At 45.1% G+C, this 12,729-nt stretch overlaps 1 protein-coding gene across 3 annotated transcripts; it reads left to right on the top strand.

The window, feature by feature from the left end:
• The first annotated feature begins 2,733 nt into the window (after positions 1 to 2,733).
• On the top strand, positions 2,734 to 12,247 carry LOC123025932 (E3 SUMO-protein ligase ZBED1-like). 3 transcript variants are annotated; one of them, XM_044435094.1, is made up of 3 exons: positions 2,734 to 2,813; positions 6,592 to 6,748; positions 7,571 to 12,247. In XM_044435094.1, the coding sequence occupies exons 2-3, from the start codon at positions 6,598 to 6,600 to the stop codon at positions 9,616 to 9,618; spliced, it is 2,199 nt and encodes a 732-aa protein (XP_044291029.1). In that variant the 5' UTR covers positions 2,734 to 2,813; positions 6,592 to 6,597; the 3' UTR covers positions 9,619 to 12,247. The 3 variants fall into 3 exon arrangements, with proteins under 3 accessions (XP_044291029.1, XP_044291030.1, XP_044291028.1); XM_044435095.1 differs by having other exon boundaries at positions 2,794 to 2,925; XM_044435093.1 differs by lacking the exon at positions 2,734 to 2,813 and having other exon boundaries at positions 6,315 to 6,748.
• The last annotated feature ends 482 nt before the right edge of the window (positions 12,248 to 12,729 follow it).

Genomic DNA, 12,729 nt, shown 5'->3' with positions numbered 1-12,729 from the left:
AGTTTTATTTCCTCTTCTCAAATTGAGATTCTGATAATTGCGGCCATGAAACAGGATAACCAGGTTCAGTCAGGAAAGACCCGTTTCGCCTTGAACCTCAGCAGTTTTATTGAAAGATCACTCAGGACCCCTGCAGTTACTTACGGAAAGCATGCTACCGGGTAGCGATTCTCATGGCTCAGGACAAGCTTTAGAACATATACAGAGAGTTTTATAGATTCTGAATCACATGGGCAGTTGATGGAGAAATAAGGTGAACACAGACAAAAGGAAGCAGGAAGCAGAGGAAGCAGGATAATGTCATTGATTACAGGAGATTAGCATAACAGTCACTGAGGCACAAGGATTATTGTGGGTCTTGGCATGCAAATAAGGGTGATTGCAATGCTGTTAACCTGGCAGCCTTATGATCGGTGAAAATAATAGCCCTGGCAGCTTCTCATAGCAAGCTATGAGTTCGCACTTTTTAAAGTTACAGCAAATGCTAAACCGTAACCTGGCTTAGACTTGTAGTGATTTTTGAGAAAGGGGTGCAGATATTCTTATAACACAAAGGCACATGTAAGCAACCTTTTCTTCCAGGATTTATCTGAAGTTTCTCAACACCATACAGCCAAACCGTACAACTGTATGCGAAAGTAAACTGTGTTAGATGCAGTTTGGGACTGAATCCTAATAGAATGAGCCAGGCGTATTTAATTCAGACATTTTCCTGCTGTTGTAGTTCGGGCTTGCTAGAGCAACGAGTCGTGTCAGAATGTCTGTGTGAAACAGAAATCAGCAGAGCTCAAGAAAATCTTGCTGCAGGAACCCAGCATCTAGACTGGAAATTACTGATAAGAGAATCAGCAGCGGAGGAAACCTTGTGGAAGAAAGTAAAGAGCACTTTTGCCTGTTCGCACAATCCCTGACACAAAGTATGTGTATATGGGAGTGGACATGTTTGTACTTACATGCAATGCCCTGCCTTCCCCCAAAGTGATCGACCTGCTCTTTATGTGCCTCTAGTGTCTAAACTCTGCAAACATGACTCACTTAACAGAGTGTTGTGTGTTCATGAGCAAGGCTCTGCTGTAATCCTGTTGGGATAGACCCAGCAAGAGAGACACTGGGGGAGCCAGATCCAGGGGCGCTGGCTGAACATGTTCGCAGCGACTCTGCGAAATGCAGCATTTTAGGCCAGCTTCAGTATTACAGAGGAGATCTGCAACCAAGTACTGTCTGATGTGCTGCTGTACAGAGCTGCTTCTAACCAGCCACTCCCATTTCCCCCATGTAAATGGGAGGTGTGGGTGCTCATGATGGCAGTCCCAAAAGCCATGCGCCTGGGAATCCACCCATCACAGGAAGTTGTGTTGCCACATCTCCACAAACCTGTTCTAGCGATTTTCATCTTCACCAGGAACAAGTGTCTTCTCGAGCTATTGGGCCTTAACTGCCCATCCAAGCCAAGCCACCCCCAAATCTCGCAGGGAAACGGGCCCATCCACCCTCCAAAATTTTATATTGTTAATTTGTTGTATGTATTATATTTTAATTTTATGTTGTGAGCCGCCCCGAGGCTTCAGCGAATGGGGTGGCATAGAAATGTTTTAATAAATAAATAAAATAAATAAGAGTATTAAGGGCTGCTGCAGAGAGTACAGTCTGTATTTTTGTATTTTTATATTTAATGGTAATTTATTATGTACTATTGTATTTCAATGTATTTTATCATGTTGTAAACCGCCCTGAGGTTTTGGCAAGGGGCGGCATAGAAATGTTATAATAATAATAATAATAATAATAATAATAATAATAATAATAGTAGTAGTAGTCTGGTTTGTGCATAACATTAACCCATGGTGTATTCAAACCATGGTTTGTTGCCCTATCCAGGGTGTCTTTGGCAGATGAACAAGCAAATCATAATTTGTTTTCTCAGCCTATGGGTTGTTTACTTCCCTTGCTCATCATCTCCCTGTATCCCAACAGTCTTCGCTGCACTGTAGTTCTGACACGTAAAGAGGCTGGACTATTTGACTGTACCTACCCACTGCCTCTGTAGGCTGGCAAAACAGCCCATGGACAGTCCATAATTCCAAGTTGTCACATAAAAACAAACCCATGGTTTAAATAACCCATACTTTTGAATCCAGTAACAAACTATGGATTCTCTTCATGAGTTGCTTATGGTTAATGAAGAGATCTGACCATCTTGAAAGTATGCACGGTTTTGTGATCTTTGAGTTGTAATGAAGATGAAATACTGCATGGATGCCAAGAGAATGTGATGTTAAGCATTTGCTTGCTTTCCTCTTCCCTCCACTGTTCTTTTTCCTTTTCTAGTGTGCCTCTGTAAGCAAGGACTGTTTTGCAATTCAGTCCTGTGCAGGTTCAGCTTGGGAGTTCGATGGAACTTGTGTTGTTTATCAAGACTGAATGGGATTGCAGCCTTGATCATTTCTCTCCATATAACTGATAGTAACTTGTAGGGACGTTATATATGAATAAAGTCAGAGCACATCAGAGCATGCCAAAAGTACTTCTGGCCACCTCTGGGAACGTGTGGTGAACTCTGCATATTGCTAGTTTGGAGGCGAAGTGCAGGCTTGCAGACCTCTTTTAAAGTATGATCTGCCTTTGCTTGCCTCACCTCTTGGGAATAAGGTCGCAGTCTGGCAGGGACGCTTTTCATCCTGCTGTGAAGTTTTCAGAGGAGCCCTAAAGGAATCACTTCCAGATGAAAGGTTAGTTTGTAATCCCATTTTGCTGCACCAGAAGCTGCGAGCCTGCAGCCAGCCAGCCTGCGCTATGCCCATGATAACAAAGGAGTGAGTACATGACTGTGTGTCTACACGGAGAGATGGATGGAAATCCATTGTGCCTGCTCGCTGCGCCAACATTTCCCCTTCCCTGAAATCGTGCTTCCGTCGGTCTGCTTGGGTACGGTGCCGTTTGGGATGGGGTGGGGGGTGCGGTTTAAAGGGGAGGTGATGATTCTAGAGGGAAATCCACCTGCAAAAGATGAGAATGTGGCCTTCCCGCCGGATCAATTCTCTCTGCGTTTATTTGCATTGCGACAGCGCCTTTCGCGTCCTTAAAGGAACGGAAAGGCCCCGTTCCCCTCCAACAGCATGACATGTCATTTATCCCATGCATTTTGCAGCATCTGTTCCAGTGAAGCTTGTACACGTTTATGATAGGCTGTGCCTTTTCAGTGCCTTCCTGAATATATTGCAGAATGAAGTGGTGTCAGGGACGGACCCATTCCCCGGCTGGATGGGCACACAGTTAAGCTCGATTTTTGTGATGTGTCCATGCAATGGAAAGGCTCTCCCTTCCGAATGGCTGCCTTCTATATACTGTATTGATCCTTCGGGTTTGATAGCTTCCATTCCAGGAATATCTGGGAGGAGCACATTAAGTGTCTCGTGTGCCCAGTTTTCATGTAATGTTACAGTGTGGTTGATTGAAATCTTATCTAAATATAAGCACGCACACGCCATCTAGGAAAGTAAATCATATTCATCGATGTGGAACAGGGGTTTTTTGTCTCTGAAATGAACAAACGGAATGTGGATCATTGAAATGAAGAAAATTCTGCCTTATAAACTGGCTCTTGCAGTCAAACAGCACTGGTTTCTTGACTTCATCCAAATTGAGAAGATGGTATGGTTTAATTAAAAGTCATGATTAAACAATACCTGAGTTTGGGGAAAACAAGAATTATAATACTGGCAGTTTCTGTTTTCTCAAGTGGTTATTTCAAAACAAAAAGTATGAATGAAAAATTATATAGATGGCATTTCCTGTATCATGCCAAGATAGCAATCTCCTTCATCCCAGGATTTTTAAAAAATCATGAAAGTCACCTTTGCTGAGAGAGGTACTATAGTATGAAGAGATGCATAATGTTAATTAGGGAATTAATTAGCTGAATGCCATAGAGTTAATTGCTAAACCACTCTTTGTGAATCTACAGTCCCTCAGTGCTTCCAAGAGGATTCCTAATGCATCACTTGGAAAGTCTTGCAGAGCTATTCAGTCTTTCCTGCTTAAAAAAGATGAAAAAAGATGGAAGAAACAATGAGAAAACATGGGAGATTCAAAGTGGAATTCAGCTTCATTTGGACACCCCGTTCCATCAAATTGGATGGATGAGGCAGGGCAATGGCATGATTGAAAAAAAATAATCTAGAAATACCTTGTTTGGTAGTAATAACGGTATGGCTTGCTATTTAGAAACTTACTCATTGTTACTGATAGAACAAGGCTATGTACTCCAATTCATCCTGTATGCTTCAGTCTAAAATTCTGCAGCCAGATTTATTGCAAAGCTCAGGGAGTCCTGCTCACCCAATGGAGTTACATGCAGAGTGGTATCACTGGCATTCTGATGAGCAGGGAAGCCTTTGACATGCTTCTGATCTTCCATCCTTGCACAGAAGCCCTGGACTGGGTATACTGGGCTGTTGTGAGGTGGAGGTGGTGGAGTTATACAATTATTTTTCCTTTTAAGTTAAAAAAATGCACCTTGTTGAGCCACATGGAAATAAGCTCCCGTGGCAAGAAAAGCATATTAACATTCTTAAGCAGTGGACATCAACCATTTTTATAGTAAAGGTTGGCCTGTTTGCCCTCCTGCACAAGTTTCTTCAGGTCCCAGTGTTCAGTGGTGCTTCCTCCCTACTAAGTCTGCCCCAAGGATTATAACCTTGTGATTTCTGTGCTTACATTTGTTTCTGACAAGAGGGAGATAACGGCAGGCAGGAATAGGGCTTCTGGCATGCTATGCGCCATCAAGTCACTCTCTGACCTATGATGACTCCATGAATGAAAGTCCCTCAGAAGGTCCTGCCCATGACGATTCCATTCAGCTCTTCCAAGTCTCAGGTTGTGGGTTCCTTGATGGAGTCAATCCCTCTCGTATTTTGCCTTCTGTCCTCGACTTCTCCCAACGTGACTGTCTTCTTGCCGGCAGGTTGTGTGGTCCTCCAAGCCTGGCAAGGGTTTGCTGTTGGCATGGTTACCAAGCCACCCAGACCTTATGATCCGTGAACCACACCAACATCTACCCTTGCTGGGTTCAAACCACAGTGCCTACCCGCAAACCATGGTGACTTATTTCAGGCACCGTGGCTGCAAATGATTGTGCAAGCCAGGCCACCAGCTCAGCGAGGCAAAGGCAGGAGCACACAAAGCACTGCCTAGCTAGAGGAATCTGCTTTTGGGGTGCAAGTAGACCAGCCTACAAACCCTTGAGTGGAGAACGGCGAAGACAGCCCTTTCACAAATAAGCAGTGCCTGGGGCATGGATGCGATATAAAACTGAAACTGGTTTAAGAGCCATTCCCTCTGCTCAAGGAACCACAGCCAGGGAATCGGGTGAGGGACCTCCAATAGCATTCTCAGCCTCCTTGGATATTAGAGTTCCCAGGATACGTTAAGGGAAATTAGGTTGGTGAAAGTGAGACAGTCCCAGCATACGTTTGTAGAGTAGGCATGTCTTCGTGGTTTCCAAAGCAGCCCTTGGCATGCCAATCACATTTATATCCCAAGCAAAAAAACAACAGGTAGCTTATCTTACTCTCCTCCCTCCTCATAAGCCTGTGAGGTAGGTTAGGTGGAGAATCAGTGCCTGGTTCCAGTGAGCTTCCTGGCTGAGAGGACAAAAACTCAGTTTTCCTCTGAGTCCAGTATTGTAACCAGGTTACCACACTGGTTCTTCAGTGTAATCTCTCTCTCACACAAGCATGTTTTCATTGTATTTATTGCTTTTTTAAAAAAAGGGAAGTTTCCCATCAGCTTAGCATCTGTTTACCAGGTTGAATTTGGGACTGTCTGTGTGCAAAGCAGATCTTCCCTATGAAACATCCTGCTGCAGAAATACAGCATCACAATTCATTATGTTCTACTTGCCATTCAAGAGTCTTTGTACCAGATCTTATGGTGGTGGTTTTCTGCATTGACTTGTATTTCCATACAAAGGTTGAGCTGTGCAAAACGTCCTCTTAAAACAAACAAACAATAAACTTATGGCAATAAATGAAGTTAGTTAATTTATTCATAGTTAACCACGTACTTAAAAATATCTAGATTGGATCCCAAACAGAACATTTTTCAATGAATACAAACTAAAAATTTGGCAGCCTTGCTCTTCACTCCTTATTTCTGTTGCCTAAATGCTCTGATCTTGCAAAGACTAAACTTTTCAGCCTTGCTTATGTCGAATGAGTTTCAATGCAGGTATGTGCTGAAGTCAAGGTAAACATCACCTGCTGCTCTGTGGAGAATGTCTGGATTGAGAGCCAGTGTAGTGTAGTGGTTAAGAGCACAGGATTGGGACTCAGGCGATCTGGATTCTAGTCCCCACTCAGCCACAGAACCAATTGGGTGACTTTGGGCCAGTCACAGGCTCTCAGCCCAACCTACCTCACAGAGTTGTAATGAGAAGACTGGTAGGTAGAAGAGAATGATGCAAGCAGCCTTGAGTTCCTTGGAAGGAAAAAAGGCGGGATACAATTATCATAAATCAATCAGTCTGTCTGCTTTGGTTGCTGTTGCATCCAGTAACTCTAGATGTTTCTTCCCCTTGACTTTCTTACGAAGAACGAAATGGAAGATGTGAGCTCCAAAAGAGTCAGCGAGTTCTTGCAGAAATGTGTCAAGCTTGAGGATCACGAAGGGGATGCTCAGCCCAAAGAGGAGATCATAGAAGTACAAACTCTCCCTGTACTCACATCTTCCTACCCTCAAACAGTTCAAGGTATGGTTTTCTTCCTTCCCACCCAGCCCTAGGGGCATCTGTACTTAGAAAGTTGACTGCCCACTACAGAAATCAACAATATATTCAGGTTTAAACCTGGCCAAAAAACTGTTTGGGACAATGTGCTGGAGAGAAGAGCTTATAAATAGCTGTGCGATATTCAACCCAGTTCTGACAAACCATTGTTTGACACAAAGGGGTAGATGGGGATTCACCATTAAAACGTTCCTCTATTAAAAGTTCCCGCATGTAGGAACTCTTAAGTTGGAGATAATGGTTCTGAGTCCTTCCTAGAGTCCTGATTTTCTATGCCTAGGAGAAATCTTTAGGGACAAGAGTGAGCGAATAATCCATTACTGCACCCTTGTCTGCTCTCTGATATTGTACCATCTACTTCACTTATTTCCAATTTAGTATCCCTGGACAGTCAAAAAAATAAACAAGGTTAGACATCTGTTTGGCCACTATAGGAACATATTGCTGGACTGGATAAGCTTTAGGCCTTATCTAACACAGTCCGTCTTACAGTTTTCAGTTTATTCACAGTGGGGTTCAGCATTCTGTGAAATAGTCACAAATGAAAGGTCCTTCTGAAACAGGAAACAAAATATGAACCCGCCAAAATGCATGTTTTCTAATGTAATGAGTGGGGTGGGAGCAGGTAGGGGTCTTAATTGCGATGTTTTAGCAGAAGAATGCCATCTTCCTTGTGGTTCTTTTCTCGTCCTTCCCTACAAGCTAACTGGGCCTGCTGCCATTTTCTGCATGTAACTCATGGCAAACCATGGGATTACCATTCTCTTTTCCTTTCCATTTTGGCAGAAATATCGATGGTTTTCAACACCTGCGCTATGCCGGCCAACCTGGGCCCGTGCACCAGGAGGCGGCGCGAAAAGAGCAGTGGCCACGACGGAACAAGCACATCCCTCTATGTTGACCGTCGCAAGTCCAAGGTGTGGAACTACTACACCAAGCTGGGAGACGCCTACGTGGAGTGTAACGTTTGCAAGAAACAGCTCTCCTTCCATAACAGCACCACCACCATGAGGGAGCACTTGGTGAGGAAGCACAGCATCCGTGACACCTTGCTGTCTCAGCTGAAGGATGACCAGGTTTCAGACCCCGATTACGTGGCTCAGGAGAACGTGATAAAAAGGGCTCGCCAGATGACGCCTGAAAACAACAGCCAGTACCACGCTGTGCCCTGCACAGAACCCAGGGCGGATGTGATTCTGGAGCTTGTGCTAGAAATGATTTTTCGGGACCTCCATCCCCTCTCAGTAGTGAAGGACAAAGGTTTTGGCCTTCTAATCGGCTACCTCGAACCGAGTTTTATCCTCCCATCCCCTGTGCAGCTCTCTAGCATGCTGTGGCATCGATACAACGTTGTCAAGCAACATTTGGAACACTACCTGCAAACGGCCCAGTCTATAGTTGTCTGTGCTGAGTTTTGGCTGTCCCAGCCCAGCCAGACATACCTGACAATCATGACTAACTTTATCGATGGGGAGTGGCGGCGGGCGAGATGCATCCTGGAGACGCAGCAGGTGCACGAGAACAAAGCAGAGAGCAGTTTGGGGGACAGGCTGTACTCGGTGCTGACAGACTTTGGGTTATCCAACAAGTCTGTGTTCTGTGTGATGCACGACAGCCTACAGGATTTGGAGGCGAACTCGTCGCAGCTCAAGTGCATCTACGGCTGGACTAGCCTGTGCTGCGCTGCCCACCTGCTGCACCTCTGCGTCAAAGCAGGCCTTGAGGTGGAACAAGTGCAGGAGGCCCTGGGCACTGCCCGTAGCATCGTCTGCTACTTCCAGCAGGACGCGAAGGCCACCTGCTCCCTGAACAGCAAACTGGAAGCCATCAACAAGACCAAACTGAAACTGGTGATGGACACAGGTGCGCGGTGGATCACGACTATCGAGATGTGCGAGTCCCTGCTGGACCTCAAGTGGGCCATCATGTCTGTGCTGGAGGAGCATCCAAAGGGAGCGACGGTGGTCCAGAACTTGGCTGACCACCAGTGGAAGCTCTTGCAGGATCTGGTGCCGGTTATGAGGACACTTAAAATTGCCACCTCGTTCCTGCGGGAGGAACAGAACTTTTCCATCTCTTCCCTCATGCCATGCATCCACGGTATTGTCACTGCCATTGGGCAGCAGGCAGAAGAAACAAGTGGCGTTATCAAGACGGTAGTGAATAACATAAGGTCAGAGCTGACACAGCGCTGGGGTATCTTGGATGAAGAGAAATTGTTAGAGAGCCCAGCAGTGGTCGCCTCGTTCTTAGACCCGCGTTTCAAGGAAATGCGGTTCCTTAGCCCCAGCCTGCGGAGCGAGCTGCACAAAAAAATCAAAAGCATGCTGTCCCAGTTCTTTAACCACCAGTCCCCAGTGTCAACCCAGTTCTGGGTGCCAAACTCCGACTACAAAGCAGAGGTCGCTGAAACAGGCAGCCAGCTCTCTGCCCACAAGGAGAGGGGTTCAGGCGGCCAGTCCCAGAGTATGTACGACATCCTTTTGGGGAAGGACCCGACGGAGAGTATGCCCGAGATCCACCAGCAGCTAGAGAACTACATTGTGGAGCCTCTGTGTAAGCGGAGCACCAACCCTCTGGACTGGTGGAAGAACAACGAACATCGTTTCCCCTCCGTAGCCAGATTAGCCCGGCAATACCTTGCCATACCGGCCACGGTTGTGCCCCCAGAGCAGGCCTTTGCTGCCAGTGAAAGTGCCCTGGAGCACCGGAGAGGGGTACTTGCTCCTGAAAACCTGGACCAAATCCTTTTCTTGCACCAAAATTTTGATTTTTTAGAGTCTATGAGAAACGGCAGTGAGAGTTTGAGTAAGACTGTGCACAACCAGTACTGAGAAGTTTAATAGGGGAAGGACAGGAAGGCCAACCAATGCCTAAGGGTGTGCCCAATGCACCAGGAGATAGAGGAGGGGGTTATGACATCTGGAAAGGGTGAATTGACCTTCAGGTCATTTTACTCCAGGTTAGAGTTTGACCTTGCCTGGTAATTTAAAACCAGTTTATCTAAGCTTACCTGTATTTTTTTTGCTGTAGTGGCTGGCCATCCCTTAAATATGGCTCATTTTTTTTCTTTAACAAGGTGCTCTTACTGCACCAGAATTAGAAGATCAAGGGCCACCCTGTGTGTGAGAGCGTGTGTCTGTGCTTTGGTTCACCTTCAGATTCCTGTGAGGCTCCTCCAATGAGGCGCCTGCAGCTTGGAACCCTGTGTCACCTGGAATGACCTGCTGAACACTGGCTCACCATTTGCTAGGCCAGGAATGGGCATCTTGTGGTGCTGGAGATGCTGCCATCCACCCTAGCTGATGGTCAACGGTGACATGAATTGCAGATCAGCAGTATCTGGAAGCCCCACAATTTGCTCAGGCGTTTTAGTCCAGGTAATGCTAGGGAAAGCACTACCATCACACACCCAGTCCATCTTTGGGCGAGTTCACATGCCGGATCAAATCCCCTGGCGATCAGTCAGTGGGTTGGTTTATAACCAAAGCTCCCACAGTGCAGCTGACGAGTCTTCCTGTGGGCCGTTTCCCTACTCCTTTCCCCTTGGTCCTCCCCTGGGTATTCTCCAAGGACTCAACAGGACTGATTTGATATTTTTCCCCACTCCAGTGTGACCCTTCTCATTCACTGCGAGTCCCCCACCCCCAAGAGCTTACAGTCTTTGGCTTGACAGTTCTCACAATCACGATTTTGTGAGCCCCTTCAGAGCGCCCCTCCTCATCACTGTCTTTGTGGGCAAACACTACAAATGTATCCAACCCCCTTGGCTTGGACCACTTCTGTGCTGCTTTTTGCCACGTCACCAAGCTCAAGAGACTCGTCTTTACACATGAAGAAAATAACCATGTGTCTCAGTCATAATCAATGCTGTTTATTACATAGGAAGTCCAGCAGGATACTTTAAACTTTAGGCCACTGGGGGTAAACCAAATCCTGTGAAGTTAACATGAGCCACACCTCGATTTGAGGGTGAGCAGAACATTAAGAGCTGCTAGAAAAATTAAGGTTCTTGTTTTCTTCTCTTAGTTGGCACATTTGAAAATTTGATTAATGCACCCAAATTTGGATTAATGCAAGTACGTAGGGTGACAGTTAAAAATAAATGTGCTCTTAAGGAAACCACACTATCATAAATAAAACAAAAGCCAGAGTTATTACCTATTTAATTTAAGATTACTGAGTTTTGCTCTAGTGACTCCACTGCGCAAGAGCTGAAGACTAAGGGGTTTTTTTCTGTATTAAAAACAGACCCGTTATTTTGTTGTTTATTGGTTGCACTAGATGTTTAAACGCTTCAATCCTCAAAGCTGCTTTCTAATGACTTTAGCAACAAAGAAAGAGTGAATATCATAAGGTAGACAATTTATATAGTAAGGCAAAAAAGTGGATTTTAAGGTTGATAGACCTTGTTTTGCAAATAGCTGCATAAGTTCTCATTTACATGGAAAAATGCCAATAATGTACCAATTCCTGGTAAGCATGTATGTATTTAACTTGCCCCATAGCATTTTGGAAGTTTTATGAAAAAGCATTTCTGGTGAAGACAAGTGGGGACTAAGAGCTGGGTGGAAGCGGTGCACAGCTCAACAGATTTAGCACAAATGCACAGAACCATGTGAGACAAACCTGTGAACATATGAGGATGCAAAACAGTTGTCTGAGGAGGCTGCCTGGTGATAAGTATGACAAATGACCAATCATTGTTAAGAGAATAGACCATGGTTTATAGCATGTTAAGTGAAAGAGCCCCTGGAGAAATATGGACTCCACCACCATCAATGGGAAAAGATTTAAGAGTTATGACAAGCACTCAGCAAGCTCTTGAGATGCACTGGCAGCAAAACTGCAGGCCATACGGGTGGAGGAAGTTACGTGTTCGACTCTGCTACCTGCCACCCCAGGAATTTCCTATACCTACAAAGCAATTGTTTAAAGAAAAACATACAAATCTGCAGTCAGAAGGGTAGTAGTTCTGCATTACCAGATCTTAAGTGCCTCATTTTTAATTTCCAGTACCCTACTGGGTTTAAACACTACATGCTTGAATTACCAAGTGGTTTCTTCAGGAAGAAGAAATACATTAGTTTACCTTTGAAGCCATTCTGGAGCAGGTGCAGTATGGCAAATAGGGGATACTCCATTAACCTGTATCCCCAAAAGTGAAGACAGTTTAAAGATTGGGGTTTTTTCTATCAAGACCGCATTTTTCACTTAACTGAAATTATCCTGTTTTCAAGATTTTCAAGATCTGCCATGTGTTTCTTAAGCAAAACTGATAAATGGAGAAATGACAAACCAAACAGAAATGAGGGAAAATCCATTAACAACCCAGGCTGTAACTGATTACGTACGCAAGTGTCGCCTTCAACTAAGTTGTGCAAGATTTACAAACATTTGTCAAAACTGCCTGGAGAGGATTCTGGTTTGATATAGGCAGCCTGGTGAGTTGCTATTTAAGAGCATAGCAGTCCATGGCCCTTTCACAGAAACTATATATACAGCATGGGAAAGTTTGTGTAGGGTTGCAGCCTTCCTACCATCGAGAAGTAATGGTAGGAATTACCAGTGATGATATGTGGAAAAAAGGAAAGTCTTTAGTCCAGTAGCAGATTTTTTCCCCTTTACTGCAGAAACTGCTATGTATTAAGCCCAGCGATCAATATATGAACACAACACTCAAAAGGTGGGGACGGTACACTTTTCTGGACTGCACGGCCCTGCTTTGTGTAGGTGAAGCAAGAACCTCCCTCTGAACTGGCGAAGACCCCCACTGACAACAGAGGCATGCAAATAACCTTCCACTACCAGCTGCCTCAGTCACAGGGACTGCACAGAACTGGGTGGCAGAAAGGGGTTAAGTTATAGTCCAGAGTACACACTGAGCAAGCGATTTTAGTGCTAGACCAACGACGGCAGCAGCAATCGTTACAACATGTTCTCTG

The sequence above is a fragment of the Varanus komodoensis genome, unplaced genomic scaffold (assembly GCF_004798865.1).
Source record: "Varanus komodoensis strain SLA01 unplaced genomic scaffold, ASM479886v1 scaffold29_1, whole genome shotgun sequence".
Classification (NCBI taxonomy): domain Eukaryota; kingdom Metazoa; phylum Chordata; class Lepidosauria; order Squamata; family Varanidae; genus Varanus; species Varanus komodoensis.
This window is presented reverse-complemented; position numbering and strand designations above follow the sequence as displayed.